At 55.3% G+C, this 23875-nt stretch overlaps 1 protein-coding gene across 1 annotated transcript; it reads left to right on the top strand.

The window, feature by feature from the left end:
• The first annotated feature begins 20486 nt into the window (after positions 1-20486).
• LOC132374278 (tubulin beta-2B chain) lies at positions 20487-23632 on the top strand. The gene is made up of 4 exons (XM_059937812.1): positions 20487-20739; positions 21487-21595; positions 21853-21963; positions 22305-23632. The coding sequence occupies exons 1-4, from the start codon at positions 20683-20685 to the stop codon at positions 23363-23365; spliced, it is 1338 nt and encodes a 445-aa protein (XP_059793795.1). The 5' UTR covers positions 20487-20682; the 3' UTR covers positions 23366-23632.
• The last annotated feature ends 243 nt before the right edge of the window (positions 23633-23875 follow it).

Raw genomic sequence — 23875 nt, 5'->3', positions numbered from 1 at the left:
TGCTCGTCTTCGAGCCGCACACATGCCTCCCGACCAGCACCTCCTAACCGTGCCCAAGCACCTGGACCCACCATCTCCACCCTCCGCCGCCCCCGCCCCCAGCCCTCTCCCTCCTGTCGTCCCTACGTTGGTGAATGCACACCTGTCCCCCGCTTTCCCCACACAAACTCAGGAATCCTCTCTATTTCTGCAAACAGTGCAGACGTCGCCCACGCCCCACCCCGGCCCTCCCCCTGCACGCCCCGCCCTCCGTCCTGGCACAGACCCTGCCCGTCTGTCGCCTGGGCTGCCGCTGTGGCATTCCGACTGGCTTCCCCGCCGCCTGCTTCCCCGGCTCCCAATTTGTCTTTCTCACCGAACGAACGAACGAATGAATGGAGAGATGGACTGAGTGAATAAACCTGCCCACGTTACTTCCCCTAATTGTTCTTCAACGGTGTTCAGACCTAACACCTTTGCAGACATCAAGGCCCCTCACCTCCTGACTTGATGCCCTGCTGACAACAAGCTCCACGAGGCGGCCAGAACCCACCACCTCCGTTTGCCCTGTGCTCCACTGCACGACGTGCCCCTGCCCACCCCAGCTTTCCTGCAGGGGAAACCCCGGAGGTTTGCCCCGACTCTGCCCTTTAAGGAAGCCTTCCCCGCCTCGGGCAGACGGGCTGCAGCTTCTCCTGGCCTGCCTTTTTACCGCCCACAGAGCAGTCGTTTCATGCAGTGGCCTTTTTCATGCCCATCTTCCTTCTCAGGAAGCTCCTTAAGGGCAGCTAAGGGGTCTCTCATCTTCCGGGCGGTAGCCAGCGGGGGCCCTGCACGTCACAGGCAAAGCAAATATTGATTGAGTGGTTGACTGAGTGAGGAAATGCGGGAAGAATAAACAGAGAACTTCTCAAGGCTGCAGGCCCCAGGCCTGGCCCGCCGCTCATTAGCCCTGGGCCCCTCTGCTAGGTCTCCGTTACCTGAGCTGTAAATGGAGAAGACTGGCTTGGATTATCTCTAGGGCGCCTTCTAGGGCTAATACCCTGTGAAGATCAGATAAGAATGCAGAACCGTAACCAGATCCTTCCATTCCAACCCCAGCAGGAGGGTGTAATTCCGCAGGGGACCACAGGGTGGCAGGTGGGAAGGAGACGGGCTCCACGCAGAGTGGCCTTGGCTTTGCAAAGCGATGGGGAGGGCCTGAGTTCCTACCCTCAGCTCGGGGAACTCTGTCAGGGCCAGGCTTTTCTCTAAACTGTGCAATTTTAGAACACTCAGATGAAACAGCAGGTCCTGTTTCCCAGGTAGCCCACGGCCCACAGAGGCAAAGGCCCAGCAGGAGGCTGTGAAAGAGGCCAGCCTACCAGCTGTCTGCTTGAAGAGAGGAAGGTGCCCCGGTGTTTCGACTCATCCCTCTCTTCTTTCTGCCACCGGTTTGGGTTGTGAGCTTTGGTGTGAATTTCATTCACCAAGAACCAAGAACTACAGGGTTTCGATGATGGCTAAGAGAACTGCCCATGGGGAGGACACCTGTCAGCTCCCCACCAAGTGAGGAAAGGTGAGTCCTGGGTTCGTGATGTGCCCACCTGGAGATGCAGCTGCCCCCGGGCACGTGCCCAGTGAGTCACAGGAACATCGAGGATGTTTACAGCATCACAGGATTCTCTCACGAGATCCTTGCGCCTTTAATCCAAAATCAGACCCAAACTCTGTTATATGCCATGGTTGGTAATGTGGTATCTGGGTTAGTAATAGATCAGGTTATGCTGTGGTAACATTTTAGCCCTGAAATGGCAGTGCCGTGATGTAACAAACTCTATCTTCAGCTCAGGATGTATTTCTAGCTTGGGATGCAGGCAAGGGGGTAAGAGGTAGGGTGGGGTCTCTGCTCCACGTGGTCCTTCAAGGACCCAGACTGCTCCTTGGGTCACAGCTGCAGGGTTGGGTCCAGCCTTTCGATGCTCCAACTTAGAAGTGACACATCACACCCTCTCGTAGCCCATTAGCCAGAGATAGTCACCTGTCACTGCCTACCTGCCGGGGGTAGAGGGGTTACAAGCTGTGGGGGGCAGATGGAGTGTTTGATGAGCACCAATGTCCCTGCCACAGTGACAAAACAGATCATGACTTACTGAGAGCCTCTGCATCTGCCAACCAGCATTGTCCAGATTTTCCAGAGGCCTGAGGTCAGGAGGCGAGGCCCAAAGCTGCGTCTACCACCCCAAGTGCTTGAACTATCTGAGTCATTGTCTAACCCGAAGAGTACATGATAACCCGCAGCCTACTCCAGATCTGTTCCCCCACCAAAGCCGACGAACCTTCTCCAACTGAACTTAAGTCCACCTCCGTCCTGTGCCTGTGGATAGAGATTAGCCCTCCTCACACACTGGCCCTGCCTAACCTCCAGGGCACCACCCAGAGGTTTGTATCTCTGGGTGATGCCCTGGAGGACTCCGCCCCCCTCCCCTGCTTCCGGACTATTCCCGCCAGGGCGTAGACACGTCCTTCAAACCTATTTTTGTCTCCCCATTGACTCTGATCACCCCCACCCCTGCAATTCCTCACCCTTTCTTTCCTGAACTCACTCCCCTGGGCTGCCCTTCCCGTCACCGAGCTGCTGCCACTGAGGCCGCCAAAGAGCCCGGCGTGTCAGAGCCGGAGCCCAACACGGTCTCCTCCCAGCCTGGGCTACAGTGGCTTCCAGGCTGTCCCGGGCTGTCTCTCCCTCGTGCTGGGTCACAGTCCCAGCCTCCTCTGTTCTGGGGTCCACCCTCTCCCCTAGCTGCTCTCCCTCTCGCCCCCCAGCCCATAGCTTACGAAGCTCCTACACACTGACTTCTCCCAAATTTGTGTCTCTGGGGCCAGCCTCCTTCCTGAGCCCCAACCCTATAAGGTCAGCTGCCCACCCAGCATCTCCATCTGAATGTGCCTAGAGACCTCTAACTTTACAAGGGTCCCCCAGGAAGCCTGCCCCCCACCCCCGCTGTCTCCCCCCTCGGAACGCGGCCCCTGATTCGTAGGTGTTCAGGCATCTTCCTCTCACACCTGCATCTTCCTCTCACACCTGCGTCTTCCTCTCACACCTGCGTCTCCCTCTCACACCTGCGTCTCCCTCTCACACCTGCATCTCCCTCATCAGCAAATCCTACTAGCTCTCTGCATCACCTCCGCTGTCGCCTGTCCTCTGGACTCAGGCACTAACCTTCTAAATGGTCCCCCTGCCCCACCCTCATCCCCTTACCATCTACTCTCAACGTAACAGAGTGAGTCCTTTAAAGTGGCTTTCCTCTTACCTCATTTTTGAAATAGGAGGATTAGATTCTCCAACCAAAATTGCCTAATATGAGCAGTCTGTTTCCAGGGAAGTCTTCCAGAATGTTCCCCTTCCTGGGGGCTATCAGAACCGTTCCTATTTCTTTTTTAATTTCCCCTGTCAGTCCTCGAATCCCCCAAAAGCTATATGCCCAGTGCGTCCACCTCTTCCCTGGCCTTCCCCGCCCAGTCTCCACAAGTGCAGACAAAATATTTGTGCTGGCAGCAGCTGTCCCAGAGCTTTCCTTAGCTCGCAAAAGAAACCCCTGCCCTAGTCCTGATGTCATCAGGCTCTGGCACCAAAGGAAAATTAGATAATCCTATCAGTTTGCTCCAGAGGGAAACAAACCTTAAAGTGGGCAGACACAAGTTGTCACTGTGATCACAGAATCATCCGCCCTGAGATTTTTCTGTAACTCTTTGAAAGATGTCAATACAGTTTCTTTATCGACTACGCTTCAGTACAGCCCCGCCTGCCCCCACCCCCGAGGTTAACCTGCTCAGCGCCGGCCGCAGACCGGCCTCCCACGCCCTCACTCCACGCCGGACTCGGCAGGAGCCCCAATTCCACCCTAGGACGGAGCAGGTCTGGTCCTTGCCTCTGACTGACCCATGAGCGACGAATAAAAAGGTTCCCCCCAGTCCGGCTGGCCAGGGGAGCAGCCGCGTGGGTGCCCACAGTCCCCGGGAAGGACGACACGAGCCCAGGATTTAGGGGAGCAAAGCAGGAAAGGGGGTTCCAACAAGGGGCGTGGCCGTGTGTCCTCACGCCGGTGACCCCTGCTCCTCCCAGAAGCTTCTAGGGCGCACGGAGCTGGGGGAAGAGCATTTCATCTTGACCCCCAGGCAGACACCAGACGATAATTAACAATGGGGGGTGGGTGCAGGGCCGCACTGTGCGGGGGGCCAGGTTAGTCCGGGCAGGGCGCCGGGCCTGATGGGGGACAATCAGGCGGACAGGGAGAAGCTTGTGAGCCAGGCCGGGGAGCGTGTGTCCTGCAGGCAGAGAGGCCCAGCCGGCGGGAGGGGGTCACGAGTGGGAGACCCTCACGACGATCCTGTGAGGTGGGTGTTGTGACTCGAGTTTTCAAACAAGGGAATGAAGCCCAGGATAGACAAGAGGCCCAGAAGGCACTTGGTCACTGCGGGCGGAGCATGGCCTCTATGGGCACCACCGGGGCCCCCTCCCCCGTCAGGGGGCGGGGCTGAACGCCGCGGGGAGCCAGGGTGGAGGGGGTGCACAGGCTGCGGGGTGTCGGGGGGGGGGGCTGCTCCACGCCGCCCTCCCACGGCAGCTCCCACAGCTGGACATCTGCTGTGGCCCTGAAGGCGGACAGCGACGCTGGGGCCGTGTCACCAACGTCAGTGGGACCTGCTGTCTCTCCTCCCGGACCTCAGAATTCCCCACAATCCCGGTGTTTCCTATTTCAGTGAAGTAAGTGTTGGTCTCAATGTGATTTTACTTTGTGACTCAGCACTTTTCAGATAAGCAAAGTCACACACCTGGAGGGGGACCCTTTTCACGGATGGCGTGTACCCCCTGGGGCGGGGAAATGTGGTCGTCGTGCGTGTGACTGTGTTGGGGGGGGGGGTGACCTGAAGGCTCCGGGGCGCAGGTGGGGTCGGTGGCACTATGAGACTCGCAAGGAAGCAGAGACACAGCTGCCGGCGGAAGATGGAGCTTAATCCCTATGCCCAGCGCCGGGCCCGCCTCTGGGCACAGCCCCTGAGGCTTTCGCAGAATCCTCGCCCACACTTCAGAGCTGAGCCCGCCATCAGCAGACACGGAGGACAGGGAACAAAAGCCTGCGTGTGTGCGCGTGTATGTGTGTGTGCGTGTGTGTGTCTCCTGCTGAAAGGATCATGTGATGCAGGAATCCATCCGCAGAGGCCCTGCCGTGGGGGGGGCCGATGGGGCTGGCCGTTCGGCACGTTGGGGGGTGTCTCAAGAATGTCAAAGCCCCTTCCCCGCCTTGGTGCCCGGACGCTGCGTGAGTCACGGCCCGTGGGCCAGCCCCTCGGCCCCGAGCCCCCTCCTAGTGTGTAGACGGGTCTGCTCTTGGCACAAAGGAGACCTCCTTTGCCCGGAACATGGCTGCTGGGCGGGTCCGTTTCTGGTGTTTTCTTCCTGGCCCTGAAGACGAGCCCAGCGACCCAATAAAGGAAGACGCGGCCCATGAAAGCAGCTGTATTTCGAGGAGAGCGGGGAGCAAGCCAAGGGAAAAAATGAAAAGATCCAGAGACAAAACGCCCATTCACGGGTTCACTCGGCAAACATTTACTGAGGCCATCTGTGCTCCAGGCCCCGCGCTGAGTGCCGGGGGCACAAAGATGCCCTTGAGCGCGCGCCCCGCCCCCGGCTGCCCACCCCGCTCCCCGGGCCGCGAGCAGAGGGAGGGCGGCACCCCTCCATCCACGCACCGCGTCGCAGGGCCGGGAGCGCGGGTGTGTGAACGCGCATCGCACCGGGATGAATGGACCTCACAGTGAGGGGCGCAGACGCATCCAGCGCCGCTGGATTCCTGGTGCCACGGGTCAGGACCGCGGTACTGTCTGGGGCGAGGGACGGAGGCCACCAAGGGGCTCTGGAAGGTGTGCAGTGTCCGCTAGGACAGCCGTGGAGCCGTGCGCTGTGCTCTGAGCACTTTCTGAATCTATCCTTGAATAGCTTAAGAATCTGTGTGTCTCTACAGATGTTTGTGTACTGACTCAGAGAGCAGGAGGCCTTTAAAGGCAGCTGTTCTACATACTACCTTTGCGCAGAACCAGATCTAAACGGTACTGGTCCCTTCCGTATTCACCCCAGACTTCATCACGTCTCCACCAAAAAGGTCTTTATCTCAGTCCATAAAATGCAGCAATTAAGCCCATTGATCCTAATGATGGCCCCTGGCTTGCACAGAGGTGAGTTCCCAAGCAGTTTTTCACTTATTCATGCATATGTTTATCCTACAAACAATTATTGAACGACTACTTTGTGCCAGGCACCAGGGGAACAAAAAAAAAAAAAAAAATGAGGAAGACAAAGCTCTTTCTAGTGAAAGAAATGGAAAAGCAAATAGCTACAATGCAGCTCAGTAAGGGCTGGGCTAAAAGTAAGCAGAGTGACTTGGGCGGTTCACCCAGCGCAGACTGAGCCCTTAGGAGGGCTTCCTGGACACCCAGCGCAGACTGAGCCCTTAGGAGGGCTTCCTGGAAGAGGTGGAGTGGAGTGGGAGGATGCAGAGGAGTCAGATGGACCAGGTGGGAGGCCTGGGCTGGGCACAGGCACCAAGGGGGGGAAAGTGCAGGGCGCTCAGAAGGTGGGGTCAGCACTGAGGACACAGCTGGGGGCACAGGACAGAGCGGGCTCAGAGCCTGTTAAATGGATAGGGAGAGAGATGAGCTGAGAAAGGGCAGCGAGACAGGGGAAAAGGGAGGATTAAATTCAGCCAGATCCCCCCAATGAAAAGCCTCATCTGAGCATCCGGACACCCACTTAGAGTGGTGACCTTGCCTTAAAAAGGGAGGACATTCCGACACAGGCTACAACACGGAGGAACCTTGAGGACATGGTGCTCCAGTGAATAAGCCAGACACAAAAGGACAAATACTTGATGGTTCCACTTCTATGAGGTCCCTAGAGGGGTCAGACTGAGAGAGACAAAGTAGATGGTGGGGCAGGGCCCCATGAGCGAGAGGAATAGGGAGTTAGGGTTTAATGGGGACAGAGTCTCGGTTTTGCAAGATGAAAAGAGTCCTGTGGATGGACAGTGGTGATGGTTGCACAACAGTGTGAATGTACTTGATACCACAGACCTGTGTGCTTCAAAATGGTTAAGACGGTAAAGTTTACGTTATGTGTGTTTTACCAATATTAAAATTTTTTTTAAAAAAAGAAGGGTGACCCTAGCTCAGAAGGTCAAATACATTCACACGATGTATTTAACCAAGTCTCATCACCCTAAGAAGCCTCCACACACTCTGCTGCCCAAACTATACCAGGTCCTCTTGACACAGCCTGGGACCTGGGACCCTTTGCTGCAGTGCTTGCACCTGAACAAACACCTCCTAGAGCACCAAAATACAAAGACACTATAAGGGATGAAAAATAACTGCACGCATGCCCAGCTGGGGCAAATTATGAACAAGGCCAAAACCCAGCTGCCACTTCTGAGGTGCCGGGAGCCAAAGCAGGGTCCTGCGCATGCCCCCTGCACACGGCGCCACCAGAGGGGTGGGCAGTCCACCTAAGCCACACCTCTGATCCGCCCCATCCGCAGCCCATCTAAGGGACCAGCCTGCCCTCCTCAGGGAGCAAGCAAGGGCACCTGCTACTTGTTTTCGCTCCCTCGTGCTGCAGAGTCCTAATAAAGCCTTGCCTGGAGTTCTCCTCTGGCCTCTTCCCAATTTCTATTGATTAAAGAGTCCAGGGCTTCCCTGGTGGCGCAGTGGTTAAGAATCCGCCTGCTAATGCAGGGGACACGGGTTCGAGCCCTGGTCTGGGAAGATCCCACGTGCCGCGGAGCAACTAAGCCCGTGCGCCACAACTCCTGAGCCTGCACGCCACAACTACTGAAGCCCGTGTGCCTAGAACCCGTGCTCCGCAACAAGAGAAGCCACCTCAATGAGAAGCCCGCGCACCGCAACAAAGAGTAGCCCCTCTCTCAGCAACTAGAGAAAACCTGCGTGCAGCAGCGAAGACCCAATGCAGCCAAAAGTTAAATAAATGAATAATAATAAAAAAAAAAAGAGTCCAAGGACCCAGGCTGGTAACACTCCGAGAATCCAGAGCAAATCACAAATTGTTACTAACGTTGCAGTTCTCCTGTAAACTTCTGCATCAACTTCACTTCCAAGGGCCCCACTGGGTCAGTCGCCCCCTTTCTGGGCACTGCCCTCTGGAAGCTGCTGCTAAGAGCCCCCCCCTCCCCAGCAAGGCTTCCCAGCCCAGAAGTACCGCTGTTCAGCCGTTGCCCACCGCTTGCCCAGGCCTGCCCTCCCGCCATCACCAGCCCCACAGCGAGCCCACCTGAAGCCTCAGCACCAGGCTGCGGAGGCCAAGGCTGAAGAGCCACCTCCTTGCCCACAGGATTCCAGGCGTGAAGTCTGTGCTTTGCCCACTTCCACCTCGCAACTCCTTGTACTTTCCTTCCAGTTGCAGCACGGCAGTGCGATTCCGGGTCCCAGTTCTGACGCTGGGTTCTTCCCAACCATTTTGGCACAAGGTCCTATGCCCTCCCATCCCCTCATCTACCGGTGACAGTCGTTCCCAGGCGGGCACCTACCTACTTGGCACTGGGGGCCGCTGCCTGAGCCTCACGTCCACACGTCAGCGACCCGGGGGAGCGTCTGTATTCCCTAGTTTCTCCGTTTAGGTCGCAGTTTGAGCCCAAACTGGACGTTCTTCCCACTCTGCTCTCCCGCTTCGTCTGTGCGACCTGGGCTCCCCTTGGTAGCGTCTTTAAGGCTTCGCTCCAGGTTCAAGAGGACGTCACCACACGTCTAACTGCGTCACCGGCTCCCTGACCCGCGCTTCTCCTGTATCCCGGCCCTGGCCTCCGCACGGCCCAGTCCAGCGACAAGAGCGACAGCAACGCAACCCCTGTGCTCGACGGGCCCGCACCCGCCTGCGGCCCTCCAGGGACCTGCAGGATGGCCGCTGAGGCTGCGGGGCGAGCGCCCCGCCTTCCGAGCCCATCCCTCCCGCGCAGACACCGCGGACACCCTGCAGCCCGTGGAGGAAGGAGCCCGGGGTGGGGGGGGAGCCGCAGGCCTGCAGCTGCCCCTCTCACCGCTCAGACCCGCGTGGGGCCCGAGGCAAGGAGAACCGGGCTCACCTGCCGGCTTCACAGAGCCCCGTGGGCTCTGGAGACTCTCACAGCTGCTACAGGCCTCAGCTAAGGGGCCGCAGTTGGTGGGGGGGGGGGGCTTCAGCGAATCGCCGTCTCTCGGCTAAAATGAAAACCCTCCACGGGGGTCACGGAGCTCCCCACGCCCAGCCTCCCACCCCGCTGCACCCCGCCCCGTCTGCCGCTCACGCACACTTTCCCAGACAGGGCCCCTCCCTGGCACCCTGGCCGACACCGCGGTGGGCTCCTGGCGTGCTCGCCCAGCAGACGCGGAGCCTGGGGCCACGCGGAGTCCCTCTCCCAGGAGTTTGATTGGGGCCCTAGGGAGATTCAGTCTCCCCCTCTCTCTCTCTCCCCCTCTCTCTCTCCCCCCCCTCCCCCCCCCCCCCCGTCTCTCTCTCTCTCCCCCCGTGGCTGGTCTGTAGCAAAGAGGCTTCAAGGTGACAACGGAAAGTAGGTTCACCTTTGCCTTCGGCCTAGCAGTCACCTTCGTGATGACCCTGTAATGACTAAAGATGCCAATTTTTAGGCGGAGAGTTTGCTTCCTTGTTTTTTATTTTTTTTTCCAACAAAATCCCAGACTCAATCGCTTGTTTTCTCACACCAGGATCTATAATCATTCAGAGAGAAACAGAACAGGGGTAGCGGGGTGGGAGGAGATTGGAGGATGGGTTAGTGTCGTTACCGCGAGTGTCAGCGTGACGCACCTGACCGCACCTCGTCTCACAAGCCGTCCCAGACTCACTGTCACCAGGTGTCTGCAACCTTTAATTACCCGTCTGACCACACACTTGATTTAACAGAGAAAAGAAAGGCTTGGAGAAGCATAAAAACAGGATGAACAAAACCAATGAGGGCAAGGAAATAAGGAAGAAAAAACATCAAAAACCAGGAACCATACTTTTCTAACTTGACAACTTCGGCTGCAGCTTAGCTCCAGGAGGGCAGGGGTTTCTGCCCGATTCATTCACTGCTGTCTTTCTGGGCCTAGAACAGGGCCTGACACACGGCAAATATTTGTTGGATGAATTCGGTGGCCTCTAAGTCCACTTTAAAGGATCAAGCTGGGTGTGCCAGCTGCAAGACAGCACCTCCAGAGGCCAAGACCCTGGCCCTGACCCCACCATGGGGGTCCCAGCTCACCCTCGGGAGGAGGCCAGAGCCGTCCCGCTCTCCCCTCCCCGGGAAAGGCCCACCAGGCCCTTTCCTCTGCCCACCTGGGGAAAACGTCAGACCCGGAGTGGCTTTGGGAAGCAAGCTCTGTTTCCTCACCCTCACCCTCCACTGTGACATAACCCACTCTCCCGTGTCCTTCTGGTCATGAAAAAAGCTGGGCCTGAGAAGTCTGTGCACCTTTCAAGTGGCAGAGTGCTAACCCGCTCGGGAACACACCTAATTTCAATCGGTTTCCAGGATGAAGGCAGCGACTAGGACAAAGGAACAGGCCCCTGTGGTCATTCCAGATCATCTGATTCCCAAGTGAGGAAATTGTTACGATGCAAAGGTGGGCACCTCGCTACACTTCAAATTACAATGAGGTTTTTTCTTTCTCCCTCTTAAGGTACCTTGACAACAATTCTGAACTTTAAAAATATTTGTTAAAGGTATTTCATTTTCATCATATTTTCATAATGTTTAAAGTAATTTGCCAACTACTTGAATTGTGGTAACCAAAATAAAACAGGTACTGCTGTAGGCGGCTGCATCTGCAGAGTCTTCTTCATTTGTGGCTCAGAGGGCACAACTTCAGGTCAGCCTGGGAAAATAAAAAATTCGATACAAAAGAGAACAATAGAAATGGGTTTGAAGCACAGGGATGTTTCCAGCAGCCCGTTCATCGTCACGACGAGGGTCTGGGAGACGCCTGACAGTCGTCCTGTGAGCAGCCACGAGACAAGGTCACCTCTGGAGCCTGAAGACATTCCTGAATCTTGCAAAAGGTGGAGGCAAGCAGTGCGGGGCTCTGGGATGGGAGGAGGGCGGGGGAGGCTGCCTGAGGTCAGAACAGAGCTCTGAGGGCCTGGGATTCTAGAGCGGGGCTCTGCAGGGCCTCCCCCCATGTGAGAGCCTGCTCCGAGGGGGCAGTGTTCCCTAGGCCTGGAGGGGGAGCCCGGCGGGAGCAAGGGGTGGGAGACGGCGCAGAGGCCGGAAGCCACCCACGGTGAGGAGGTGTCCAAGCGGACCCCGTGGGCACCCTCCGTCCTCCAGTTGAAAGCCGGGGTTCTCTGAGGCCAGCCTCACCTGTGACATCATCACTGTCAAAGGGAAGAGGTTTCTGGGTTTACTGATGATGGCTCCTGGAGCCCGTGGCAGAGGCACATTTGTTCCAGAAACTGCATATGATCCCCTTGGCCCATCCGCAGATCATTTGGGGCATATCTCTTCCCTAAGAGAAGAGAAATCCAGAGCTGTGGGTACCGCATCCTCGTGGGTGTGAGCAGAGCAGCGGGGAGAAGGGGATTTCTCTCCGGAAGTCACACGTTTGACTGCCTCAATTTCTGTCCTCAGTTGGCATATTTCCCCTCCACTCCAGCGAGAACAGCGGGCCAGCTATCACCTGCTTCCCCCACGAGGGTCAGCCTGGGGTTTTGTGAGATCTCTCTGCTGCCATTCTGCATTCAGTGTGTCTTCTTCCTCTGCTTGTAAGGTTTCACTTCCTCTGCAGCTGGCGGCTTCTGCGTTTCTTTTCCCATTTATACCAGTCGTGAAGCAGCTGCGTTTTCAGAACCCTGTATGGTATTTCTTTTGAGAGAGGTCATTACAGATCTCTGCTTTGTGCTGCAAGGTTTTTTCTTTCATTTTCCAGCAGAATTTCGGCCAAATGTCAGTCCAACTGACCTCTCAGCAGTCAGCTTATGTTGGAAACAAAGGATTTAGCAAAGATTTGTCTGTGAGCTCTTCATCTTCCTCCTTCTCTGGTTTCTTTAAAAATAATGTCACTCCAGTGATTGGCCTGTGCTTCCACTGCAAAATGCAATGATTTAAAACTTCAATTTCCTTTTCTCTGCAAGCGAGCCTCCTCACACATCTTTCTAAGAGTTTCCACGTAATTTTATTAGTTCACTGAGCTCAGAGCATTTCTCATTCCTCCATCGCTGCTCCGCGCTGCTCTTAAATTTAGTCATTTTCTTCGTAAGCCTGGTGGACCGTAGACTTCATCTTTACTAATTTAGCTTCGTTACAGCATTTTGCTGGGGAGGGCCTCTGTGAGTTTTACAGAATTCCTTATAAAAACTGTGTTATTTCCATAGAATTTTGACTTCCCAATAGCTTGTCCTGTTTCTTTCCATGGCATTTATCCTTAGTCATCAAAATAAGAAGCGGATTTTCTGCTGCAATCTGGTTCCTTTCTTCAAGGCCCCGGCGTGTCTCTAAGCCCACTCACCTCCTCAGACAGACTCTTATTTTGCATCCTGAGTTCTTCAAGAGATACCTTTATTGCTTTGATCTTCTCTCTAAAATCTTACAATTTGTTGAGAATTTTATATTTTCATGGGACATTTTTCAATGTCTGGGCATCTGTTGTTCCATCACTTGAAATCTTCTATTCTTTGTAGCAGAGGAGCTTCCAGAATAAACTGGCAAACAACCAATTCCCTGTAAGGAGGTAATAATTCCAATTTACAGGGAACTTGATGATGATCCGGCAGCCTCAGGTCCTTGGCCAGGGTCACTACCAGCATCTTGGAAGAGCATTTCCACAGAACTCCTCAACTGAAGGGCTTCCGTATCTGTTTCTGGGCTATATTCAGAGATACCATTATCTCTTAGGTCACGTGCTTTCAAACAGCCAACCTTTCTAAGATTTATTTCTATTTCTACATTCTCTGGATCCTTTTTTTTTTTTTCTTTCCAAAATGACTCACAGAAACTACATTTCCTCAGTTCTTCTACGTTCAAAAATATTTATTTGTTACCTTTAAAATTAAAAGGCAATGCAACTGGATATACAAATATTTGGGCACACTTTCCTTGAAAATTTTATAGGAATTGTTCTATCATCTTCTAGTATTGAATATTGTTTTAGAAAAGTCTGGACAACTGTGGTTTTTTTTTTTTCCACCTGTGTAAATGACTTGGTCTCTTTTCTGCCTCTAACCCGCTTCTGTGTGGGTTGGAAATAGCTGGGTTCTCTGGTTGCCATATATTCGGGGTATTTTCTTTACTGGAGGAATATTTACTGTTTGCCTGCACTTAGTTTCAGACAATGGGGGCGATATAAAGGCTAATAAGACATGGCTCCTGCCATCAACAGAGGCCTCGATGGGACGAACTCTAATCTCACGCAGAGGTCTTGAGATGGGACAGGCAGCCTTTGCAGCGTGGGAAGAAACTGTGAGAACTCCTCTTTATACTTATTTCCCGTAAAAATAAAGAAATGATACTTTAGTTAATGTTCCCAATGATGCTGGCGCCTCGCAGGACCCTGCATCCTGTGGTTACGTGTTGTGAATCATTCCCTGGAAAGGAGGAAACAACGATGGGTTTACCAACACGTTATCTAGATTTTGTTCCCCTGACCCTCACAACTGGGCGAGGAAGGGGCTCAAAACACTACAGCAAAGAAATTGCAAAGTGAAGATGATATTAGTGATGCAAACACATAAACAAATAAGATGGCAGAGCTGACACTCTGCTCCTTCCATGGGCTCTTAGTCAAGCCCATTGCCAGGTAAGAAAACCATGAGGAGCTCAAGTCTGGCGAGATGTTCGCCAGAATAAAATTAAAAGTTATACAAAAGTGTATTTGAGAGGTTGATTAACTTCTGATATCATTCACAGTACAACTCATACTAAGTATATGGTACCTTGAGATACTGGCTCATAAAAATAAGTATAGGGTACTTCCCTGGTGGCGCAGTGGTTGAGAATCCACCTGCCAATGCAGGGGACACGGGTTTGAGCCCTGGTCCAGGAAGATCACATGCCGTGGAGCAGCTAAGTCCATGTGCCACAAGTACTGAGCCCACACGCCTAGAGCCCATGCTCTGCAACAAGAGAAGCCACGGCAATCACCGCAACGAAGAGTAGCCCCTGCTCGCTGCAACTAGAGAAAAGCCCGCATGCAGCAACAAAGACCCAATGCAGCCAAAAATAAATAAAATAAATGTTTACAATAAATAAATATATACAATTTATGGATAAATAAATATACATATACAGTATTGGGCAATATGCATCCTCAACTCTTTTTTTAATGGGTGGAGGTGTGCAATGAAAAAGCCCAGTGATCACTGCTTTAATGCAACAAATGCAAAACCGGCATTAACCACGTGAAGAAGCCTCTGGCGGAGCAGAGCATCTTCAGTTCGTTGTTCCTGGCAACAGGGGGACGAATCACAGAGAGCTGAGCTGCAGCATGGAGAACAATTGAAATGTCACCGGCTGAAGAAGAGGAGAGGGTAACTCCAGGTCGATGGCACAGCATGAGCAGAGACGCAGAGGCTGAGAAAACACGTCCTGAAAGGAGATGGGCAGGCAGGTCCAAGTCTCCTGGGATGTACTGTAGAGGCAGAGGGTGCAGGTGACCCTGGGATGGCAGATCACCCGGGCTGGAGCAGCCTGAACTCTGCGCTAAGACTGTGGACCACAGGGAGTCCGTGGAGACGAATGAACAAGGAGCCAACAGTGCTGAGATGCCTCTGACACCACTTTTGGGGCAGAAGGAGGAGCAATAAATGATGAAATTGATACTGGTTTTTAAAGTATCTATCTACTGTCTATCTATGTATCTATCATCTATGTATCTATCTATGTATCTGTCTATCAATCATTGAGAAACTTGGGGCACCATATTAGCATCAAGACAAAAAAGGTGCTACTAGAGGGGCTTCCCTGGTGGCGCACTGGTTGAGAATCCGCCTGCCAATGCAGGGAACACGGGTTCGAGCCCTGGTCTGGGAAGATCCCACATGCCGCGGAGCAACTAGGCCCGTGAGCCACAACTACTGAGCCTGCGCGTCTGGAGCCTGTGCTCCGCAACAAGAGAGGCCACGATAGTGAGAGGCCTGCGCACTGCGATGAAGAGTGGCCCCCACTTGCCACAACTAGAGAAAGCCCTCTCACAGAAACGAAGACCCAACACAGCCAAAAATAAATTAATTAATTAATTTAAAAAAAAAAAAAGGTGCCACTAGATATTTCATAGATAGTGAGGAACTAATTCTTTATTTTTAATTGTGGTAAAATGCACATAAACATAAAATTTTCCATCTCAACCATTTTTACACACACAGGTCAGTGGCGTTAAGTTCATTCACGTTGTCGTGCAATCATCACCACCATCCTCTCCGGAACACTTTTCATCTTGCAAAACTGAAACTCTGTCCCCATTACTTACTCCCCATCCCCTCCCCCAGCCCCTGGCCCCCACCATCCTGCTGTCTCTATGAATCTGACTACTCTAGGTACCTTGTATACATGAAATTATACAGTATTTGTCTTTTCATAACTAGCTTATTTCACTGAGCATAATATCTTCAGGGTTCATCCATGTTGTACCAGGTGTCAGAATTTCCTTCCTTTTTAAGGCTGAAGAGTATTCCATGTATGTGTAGACCACATTTGGTCTTTTTGTACATTCATCTATTGCTGAACACTTAGGGTTACTTCCACCGTGGGCTATTGTGAATAACGCTGCTGTGGACAGGGGTGTACAAATATCTCTTCGAAATTCTGCTTTCAGTTCTTCCGGAGATATGTGAGAAACCAAATCTTTTGATACGTTTCCTCTCCAGTGGTTATTTTGAAAGAGGTAGAGGGTTCTCCCAGAGGCACTCTTAATGCATTATTTTCTTGAAAATGTACCATGAATATGTGGTGCCCACTAAAAAGGAGGCTGGACACGTCAAGCCAAGAGCTCCTGCTCAGAAGGTGACCTGTTTCTGCAGTGAAGACATCGTTAATGGAGACCAGACATCTAAATCCAAGAGGCCAAGGGTGTTAACTCTATGTATTTGTGTGCATCTATCTGAACACATGTTTTAATTCTATTTAAGTGGCAAGCAAAGGTCTGGGGCAAATGGTGAGCTGCCTGAATCCCCACGAGCACCCGTGGCTGGTGGACCGGTTTCTACTGGGGGGTCGGGGAGCGGCAGCCCCACAGTCACATCAACACTACAGCGATCTGCGCTGAAACTTGAAATGGCTCCCCTCATACCTTCTGTGTGTAGCATTCATTTCATAAGGAGTTTATTTCTACGTTTGTTGATTTCATGGGCTGCACCTGTCAATCTTAGTATGCTCTAATGTTCCCATTCAAGGGTGGTTTCTACTCTGCTTCTATTTTCCGCCCAGTCTGACTCTGTGTCACGAGGAGATGCCGTTCACCTAGGATTCACAGAGCCCGCATCCTCTGGCCTGCCCTCCCCCAGCCCAAGAATCTTACAAATCCCTGATAGTGTAGGGGAGGGGAGGCCGCTTATAAAAGGGAAGCTGTGCCCGGGAAAGCCGGGGTCCGACTCCCTCTGCCGATCTGTAGGACAAAGAAGGCAAAGCTCTTCGGTGAAAGCTCAGCGCTCTCAGTCTGGACCGAGGCCATTTTAAACCCAGATTCAGTCACCGGCCATGGGAAAACAGCCAGCCTCACGGCGGAACAAAAGTAAATGTCGCCCCACACCCTGCATTCACGGTCTCGGAATTTTCTCTGCTCATCTTCGTCTTTTGTTACCTGGGCCTTCTGGTCCCCATAGAGCCCCACGACTGCGGAAGGACAAGGGCTTGAGGCTCCCACCCAGGCAGCCCTTTGATTAAAGAGCCCCCGGGGCAGCTCTGCCGGGAGCTGCTGGCTTCTCATGGGGGGAGGGAAGGCCCGGGAGGAAACGGGGGACAGTAGGACATCAACAGGGGGAGTGACAAAGCTGAGAAAGCACATGTCTCGGCGAGTCCCGTGAACCCCCCTCCACCACCCCCTCCCCGCAGTCACAAGACAGGGCTGGACCCCTTCCTAGGCCCAATTCTCTGGGCATTTGACTCCTTTGCATAAATGTTAGGGTTGGTAGCTTTCCAATATTTCTAGCTGGAGAGCATTGAGACGAGTAAAAAAGGAAATAATGATGGATTTGCAGTCTCTTTCTTTCGATTCCTCTTCATTCATTGGCTAAGTGTCGGTTGCCTAGGAAACCGCGTGCATCTCGGCTGCAGAGTCGGCTGGCAGGCTACCGGGCCTGTGAGCTGTGTATTAAGTGGTGAATGCAAGCAGGCAGTGGGAAAATCCGAAAGCTACAAGTCTTGCAATTTCAGTGTGTGTAAAAACACATATCTTGCTTTAAGAAAACAACGCTTTAAAAATTTACTACCAAATCAGCTATGTAATGTCCCCTTTCTATCAGACTTCAGTTAATTAACACAACCCTGTGGCCACTTAAGAGATAAATGCAAAATCACTTGAGAATGTGCCCTTGAAAATACTCTGAAAAGTGTGAGAGCAACTAGGATTTTAATAGCTTAGGGGGAATCTTACTCACCTCAGCCACACAATGCTATTCATAAAATAAAGGTTGGATTTTATTTTACATGTGTAGTTTCTACAATGGTCTCAGGAAGGGAAAATATAGAAATGTTAGTGCATCATTAAAGTTAATAGCATGTAAGTGATGATGAAATATACTGTTCTGACGACTTCATGTCTGATGTACAACGACCGAGATGGAGAGGAATTGTGTGTAATACACAGACAAAAAGAAATGCTTGGATGCTGGAGGACCCAACTGAGAGCGATTTGGTTTTTTCTTTGAAAGCCCTTCACCGGCCTCTTCTCTGAGAGCTACGCAGAATAAGGGTGATAAGTGTTGGCAGGTAAACTGAAAACTTCGGGGAAAGATTTGGCTGTCATCAACACATCCTTCCGACGCAAAACCAGCTCCTTGCGAAAATTAAAATGCGCAGTATCATACTCCCAAGTTGGGGAGGGGCCGTGGAACGGTTAACGAGAATGCCCGCTCGGTAGAGGCGGGAATGCGGGCCAGTACCGGCAAATGGTCGGAAATGAAGGCAGGCCTTGAGCCAAAAGTGCTGAGTCCTCAAGGACATCCAGGCTTCCGGAAGGATGAGTTCCAGCCTCGCCTTATCCTAAGCCCCTTCCCAAAAAGAAACCCTGGAGGAAAGGGTCCTTTTATCCACATAATCTTGAACACGCGTTTCCACGCCGGGCACTCCGCGGAAATCTGGCGGTGAAACGGGAGCTGAGAAATAAACCGTTAGGTGCGGGAGCTGGTGGGGCTCAAGGTGCCGGGCGAGGAGCTCATCCCCGGGAGCGCTGCGCTCGGCGCCCGGGCGGGGCTCTAGCCGCTTGGCGCGCGTCCACACCCGCAGCGTGTGTGCGGTCCTCGCTTGGGTCCTTCCCGCGCGGCTCGGTCCCACCCGAGCCGCCACCCCCCAGGTCCGGTGCTGACACCAGGCACAGCCCTCTCTGCCTGGACGCGGTCCCCTTGCCCAGGGCTGGAAGCCGGGAAGCGGGATTCCGACCTGAGTCCTGTGTTTAACTTGCTGTGTGACCTCGGGCATCACTCGCCCTGGACGCTTCTGCATCTGTGGGAGCTGGATTAGTAACTCGGGGCCAGGCCCCAGGTCCTTGGAGCCCCGCAAGCGGGCATGTGGACCGACCTTCCGCCCCTCTGCCCCCCGCCCCACCCCTCCCAACCCTGGCTCCGGCCGCCGCGTCTGGGGACCTCTGTCCCGAGCTGCAGTCGGGCACAAGGGGTGTTTGGGGGCGGCTGGGCTTTTGTTCTCTCTGTCTCTCTTTGTGCGCAGGGATTGGGTTGAAAGCCCCCCTTCCACCCCCAGCGGGAAGGGAGGCGATGCCAGCTTGCTGATACTTCTGGGAGGCTCTCACTCAACAGCTGCGGGCTCCGCTCCGCCGCGGGAAGCCGGGTCATTCGGGCCCTCGCGCCTGAGGATGAAAAGGGGTCACGTCACCTCGCAGAAGACCCGTCAAGGGTCAGGGTGGAGGAGGGGAAGCTTCACCCCCGGAATTGCGGGAGCCAGGTTCCAGCGCTCGCTCTCTCTCTCTCTCTCACAGACACACACACACACACACACACTCACACACACACTCACACACACACGAAAACTAACAAAGAGATCAGCTCCTTCTTGGCCTCTGTAGAAATTGTGGGTTTGAAGGAGTGTCTGGGCTGCGCGTCTGCGCACGCGCGCGGAAAGCGCCTCGGGGTCTCGGGTGACCTCTACCTCGCGGTGCCGCAGTTTTCAGGCGTGTCCCTCACCCGCAGCAGCAGCAAGAAGGCTGGGGACCTCGGGGCCGCCTCGGGGTCCGGCGCCTGATGGATGACGAGAATGTTAGCGGTGGGGCGGGCGATGACCTCCCTTGGAACCCATCCCCTTTCTGGACAATAGATGGACTGAACCCAGTGCTTTTTAAATGCTCAGCTCTGGGAGGGCAGCCCACGCATTTTCCAGCTCTTTGTTCTGCCGCAGCCCCGCCCCCGAACCGCACCCTCTTCTGACCGCTGGACAGTCCAGCCCGCGCGGCCGGCCACACCCACCCCATCCACTCCCGAGGAGCAAAAGCCGACCCGCGGGGTGGGGGGGTCCTGGGTACCAGCCGGGGAGCTGTGGACTCTTGGAGAGGGTCGCGCAGGGCGGAGGAGGCGCGGAGGTCGCCCCACCCCTGGATGCTGCCGCCACAGAGAAGGGGCCCTTGGCAGAGACAAAAGAGAGGACGCGCGGATGCTGGGGGGCGGGGCGGAGGGCACCCTGGGGCTCTTGGGTCTTAGGTGTCCAAGGTCACCGCCTTCAGACCCCAACAAACTGATCACACAGGACTTTCTCCTGGGGCAGCCTGTCCTCTCCCAAGACTCTGTGCGACCGAGGTTCGGCCGCAGGACAGCCGTTGGCCTCTAAGGGCTGGGGAAAGGGGCAGTGGTCTCACCAGGGAGGGTGGCTTAGGGGTCTCCGGCCCTGGGCGGAGGAGGGCCGCAATCCTCGCTGGTAGCGAAACCTGCGCCACCCCGCCACCCCTGACACCTGCCAGCACCCGGGGCACAGCGCTCTCCTTTCTGGCACACCTGACAGCCTCTCCACGGGCTCCAGTCCCCTGGCTCCCCCCCCGTTCAGTGCCAGCTCTCCCCCCAGACACCCGGCCTGCCACCCTGGTCGCCCTCGCGTCGCCGCCCTCCGCCCTCGGTTCCTCCACCCACCCCGCAGTCGCAGTGCCCAGCTTTTCCACATCCCCCCCCCCATCCTAGACAATGCGCACGCCCCCATCCTACCCCCCGCAGCCCCCATGCCTCGCCCGGTCCGCAAGCCTGTGCTGATTGGCCGCGGGCCCGTGGTCCAGCCCCTTGGACGGTCCCTGGGGCCCGGAGCATTACGTCAGCGGGGCCTGGAGAGCGCCAGCCCGAAGGGGACTGGGGTGCTCGGGCTGGGGGCGCGGCCTGCGCGGGGCGCCCCACCCTCCTCGCATAAAAGGCCGAGCCCGCTGGGCGGACGCTCTCAGCCGGCTGGTTCCCGAGCGCGTTCCCGGTGACCCCGCAGTGGGTGTGTAGGCGGACGGACAGACTGACCAGACGCCGACCGGGGCCAGAAGAAGCGAGCCGGCACCATGCGTGAGATCGTGCACATCCAGGCGGGCCAGTGCGGCAACCAGATCGGCGCCAAGGTGGGCGCGGCGCCCGGGTGGGGTCGGGGTGGGGACGGGGACGCCGGCCTAGCGCCCCTCGGGGCTGCGGGCGCGAGCGTGGTCCTGAGCAGGCCCGCGGCTCGCCAAGCGCAGTTCTTCCCGGCTGCTTTGGGCCGCAGAGCGGGACGTGGGCCCGAGGCGCTTTCGGGGGGGATGGGGAGGAACCTCTCAACTTTCTGCTGTAACTCGTTTGGAATCCCGGTCCCTCGGCCCCCCTTTCCTCCCAGCTCTTCTCCTAGCCCGGCACGCGGGCCTGGAGAGCGCGGCGGTGTGTCCGCCGGGCTGTGTGCGCGGCTTTGCGGGCGGGGCCCCGACGCCAGGAGAATCGATTTGACGCGCTCGAACCCGAGTCGAGCTGCGGGGGGAGGGGCGGAGAGCAAGCTTCCCGAGGTCTCTGGACGTGCTTTGAACCTAAAACCCCCCTCCTTCAGCCCCCTCCGGGCCCTGTTCCCTGGCCCGCCCCCTCGGCGCCGCTGGGGTCCCTGCGCGCCCGCCCCTCCCCGCCAGACCCCAGCCTCCTGCCGCGAGCAGCTGTTCGCCCGGGAAACGCCCAGTTTCAGCTCCGTGACATGGCAAAATGCAAAAGCCCTGCGGCTGTGCAGGTCCCGCTGCCCTAAAGCTCCTGAGAGGTTGGGTTATCGGAACTGAGTCGGGGCTTTTCCCTGTGAGTCACGGCCTCTCTGAGGGGTGGGGCGAGGCTAAATGCAAGGTTTTTCTGTGTCTCAGTTTTGGGAGGTCATCAGCGATGAGCATGGGATCGACCCCACCGGCAGTTACCATGGAGACAGTGACCTGCAACTGGAGAGAATCAACGTGTACTACAATGAAGCCACTGGTGATTGCCTTTACCCCTTCCCCTCTCCCCCGGGGACTTACCCCGGGAGTGTGGCCCCAGGGGAGGGTAGACTAGCGGATTTAGGATTCCCATCTTTCCCTGAGGTTTTCCCGCGGGCGCCCCTTTGAGAATCCTGCCATCCTATGTCCTTCTTTGTTTGGGGGAAACAAGCAGCGCCTGCAAAAAGGAAGCTGGTACCAGGCCCTCCTCTCCCGAGCTCCCTGCCTGCAGGTCTGAGTCCTGCTCTGTCCCCGCAGGTAACAAATATGTGCCTCGGGCCATCCTGGTGGATCTGGAGCCGGGCACCATGGACTCGGTCAGGTCTGGACCCTTCGGCCAGATCTTCAGGCCCGACAACTTCGTGTTTGGTGAGTGACTGCCATGGCTGATGGCCTGGGAGGCTCATTTTACGCTGGGCAGCTCAGGGTGGAGGGGTGTGACCGCCTTAGAGAACGTATAGAGTTGTGTGTTGATTTTGTCTCAATATAACCTAAAACAAAATGCCGTTCAACCTCTAATAGCCAGGTCCCTAACCCTCCTTATTTATAATTATGTCCATGACCAAATATTTTAATGTCTGGCCATTTTAACTACAACCTGAAATAATCTTCTCGGAACACTGACTCCCTGAACTCTATTAAAGGGTTTAGGGGAAAAAGGAATTGAAGGCAGTCATCAGGGTCTTATGAAGACTCTTTCCCTCCGGCAGGCCAGAGCGGTGCCGGCAACAACTGGGCCAAGGGCCACTACACGGAGGGCGCGGAGCTGGTGGACTCGGTCCTGGACGTGGTCCGGAAGGAGTCGGAGAGCTGTGACTGTCTGCAGGGCTTCCAGCTGACCCACTCGCTGGGGGGCGGCACCGGCTCCGGGATGGGTACCCTCCTCATCAGCAAGATCCGCGAGGAGTACCCCGACCGCATCATGAACACCTTCAGCGTGATGCCCTCGCCCAAGGTGTCGGACACGGTGGTGGAGCCCTACAACGCCACGCTGTCCGTGCACCAGCTCGTGGAGAACACGGACGAGACCTACTGCATCGACAACGAGGCGCTGTACGACATCTGCTTCCGCACCCTGAAGCTGACCACGCCCACCTACGGGGACCTCAACCACCTGGTGTCGGCCACCATGAGCGGGGTCACCACGTGCCTGCGCTTCCCGGGCCAGCTCAACGCCGACCTGCGCAAGCTGGCCGTGAACATGGTGCCCTTCCCGCGCCTGCACTTCTTCATGCCCGGCTTCGCGCCGCTGACCAGCCGGGGCAGCCAGCAGTACCGCGCGCTGACGGTGCCCGAGCTCACGCAGCAGATGTTCGACTCCAAGAACATGATGGCCGCCTGCGACCCGCGCCACGGCCGCTACCTGACCGTGGCCGCCATCTTCCGGGGCCGCATGTCCATGAAGGAGGTGGACGAGCAGATGCTCAACGTCCAGAACAAGAACAGCAGCTACTTCGTGGAGTGGATCCCCAACAACGTGAAGACGGCCGTGTGCGACATCCCGCCGCGCGGCCTCAAGATGTCGGCCACCTTCATCGGCAACAGCACGGCCATCCAGGAGCTGTTCAAGCGCATCTCGGAGCAGTTCACGGCCATGTTCCGCCGCAAGGCCTTCCTGCACTGGTACACGGGCGAGGGCATGGACGAGATGGAGTTCACCGAGGCCGAGAGCAACATGAACGACCTGGTGTCCGAGTACCAGCAGTACCAGGACGCCACGGCCGACGAGCAGGGGGAGTTTGAGGAGGAGGAGGGCGAGGACGAGGCCTGAGCCCCGAGCGCGGCTGGACGTGGCTGGAGGCCGCGTGGCTGGAGGCCGGGAGGAGAGCGAGGGGGAGGGGGGCTCGCGGAAGGAGAGAAGCATGGGCTGGGGTCACTGCGGCGGGGCGCTGGTTCTCTTCACTGTTGCCCGTCCGTTTTTTTGTTTTTGTTTTTTTTTCCTCTTTGTAATATTGATGACATCCATGTAACATCTGAGATCTTTCTGAACTACTGTTGTAATGGCTCAAATCACATAAACGTTTGTGTCCTGATGGTGTCCTCTTTTCTGTCTCCTTCTCTTTATTAGCAATTTAAATGGCACTTTCAGAACACATTATATTGAATCCTTCTTTCAGAAAAGCGAAGGGATGGGTAAAATCTCACATGAATTTACTGTTCAGTGTGGTAAAACTGAACCAACCACAATCATACCCAATTTAAGAGGGGAGAGCAATCCGAGTTTGAAGATGCCTTCAAGTAAATATGTTATGAGTTGAGAGATGCCTGCTTGAAAGCACAC

Source organism: Balaenoptera ricei, chromosome 11 (assembly GCF_028023285.1).
Source record: "Balaenoptera ricei isolate mBalRic1 chromosome 11, mBalRic1.hap2, whole genome shotgun sequence".
NCBI classification, from domain to species: Eukaryota; Metazoa; Chordata; class Mammalia; order Artiodactyla; family Balaenopteridae; genus Balaenoptera; species Balaenoptera ricei.
This window is presented reverse-complemented; position numbering and strand designations above follow the sequence as displayed.

Coding starts and splice junctions, on each gene's coding strand:
- LOC132374278 (XM_059937812.1), top strand. CDS start 20,683: ATGCGTGAGATCGTGCACATCCAGGCGGGCCAGTGCGGCAACCAGATC. Junction 20,740..21,486: donor GCAACCAGATCGGCGCCAAG/GTGGGCGCGGCG, acceptor TCTGTGTCTCAG/TTTTGGGAGGTCATCAGCGA. Junction 21,596..21,852: donor GTACTACAATGAAGCCACTG/GTGATTGCCTTT, acceptor CTGTCCCCGCAG/GTAACAAATATGTGCCTCGG.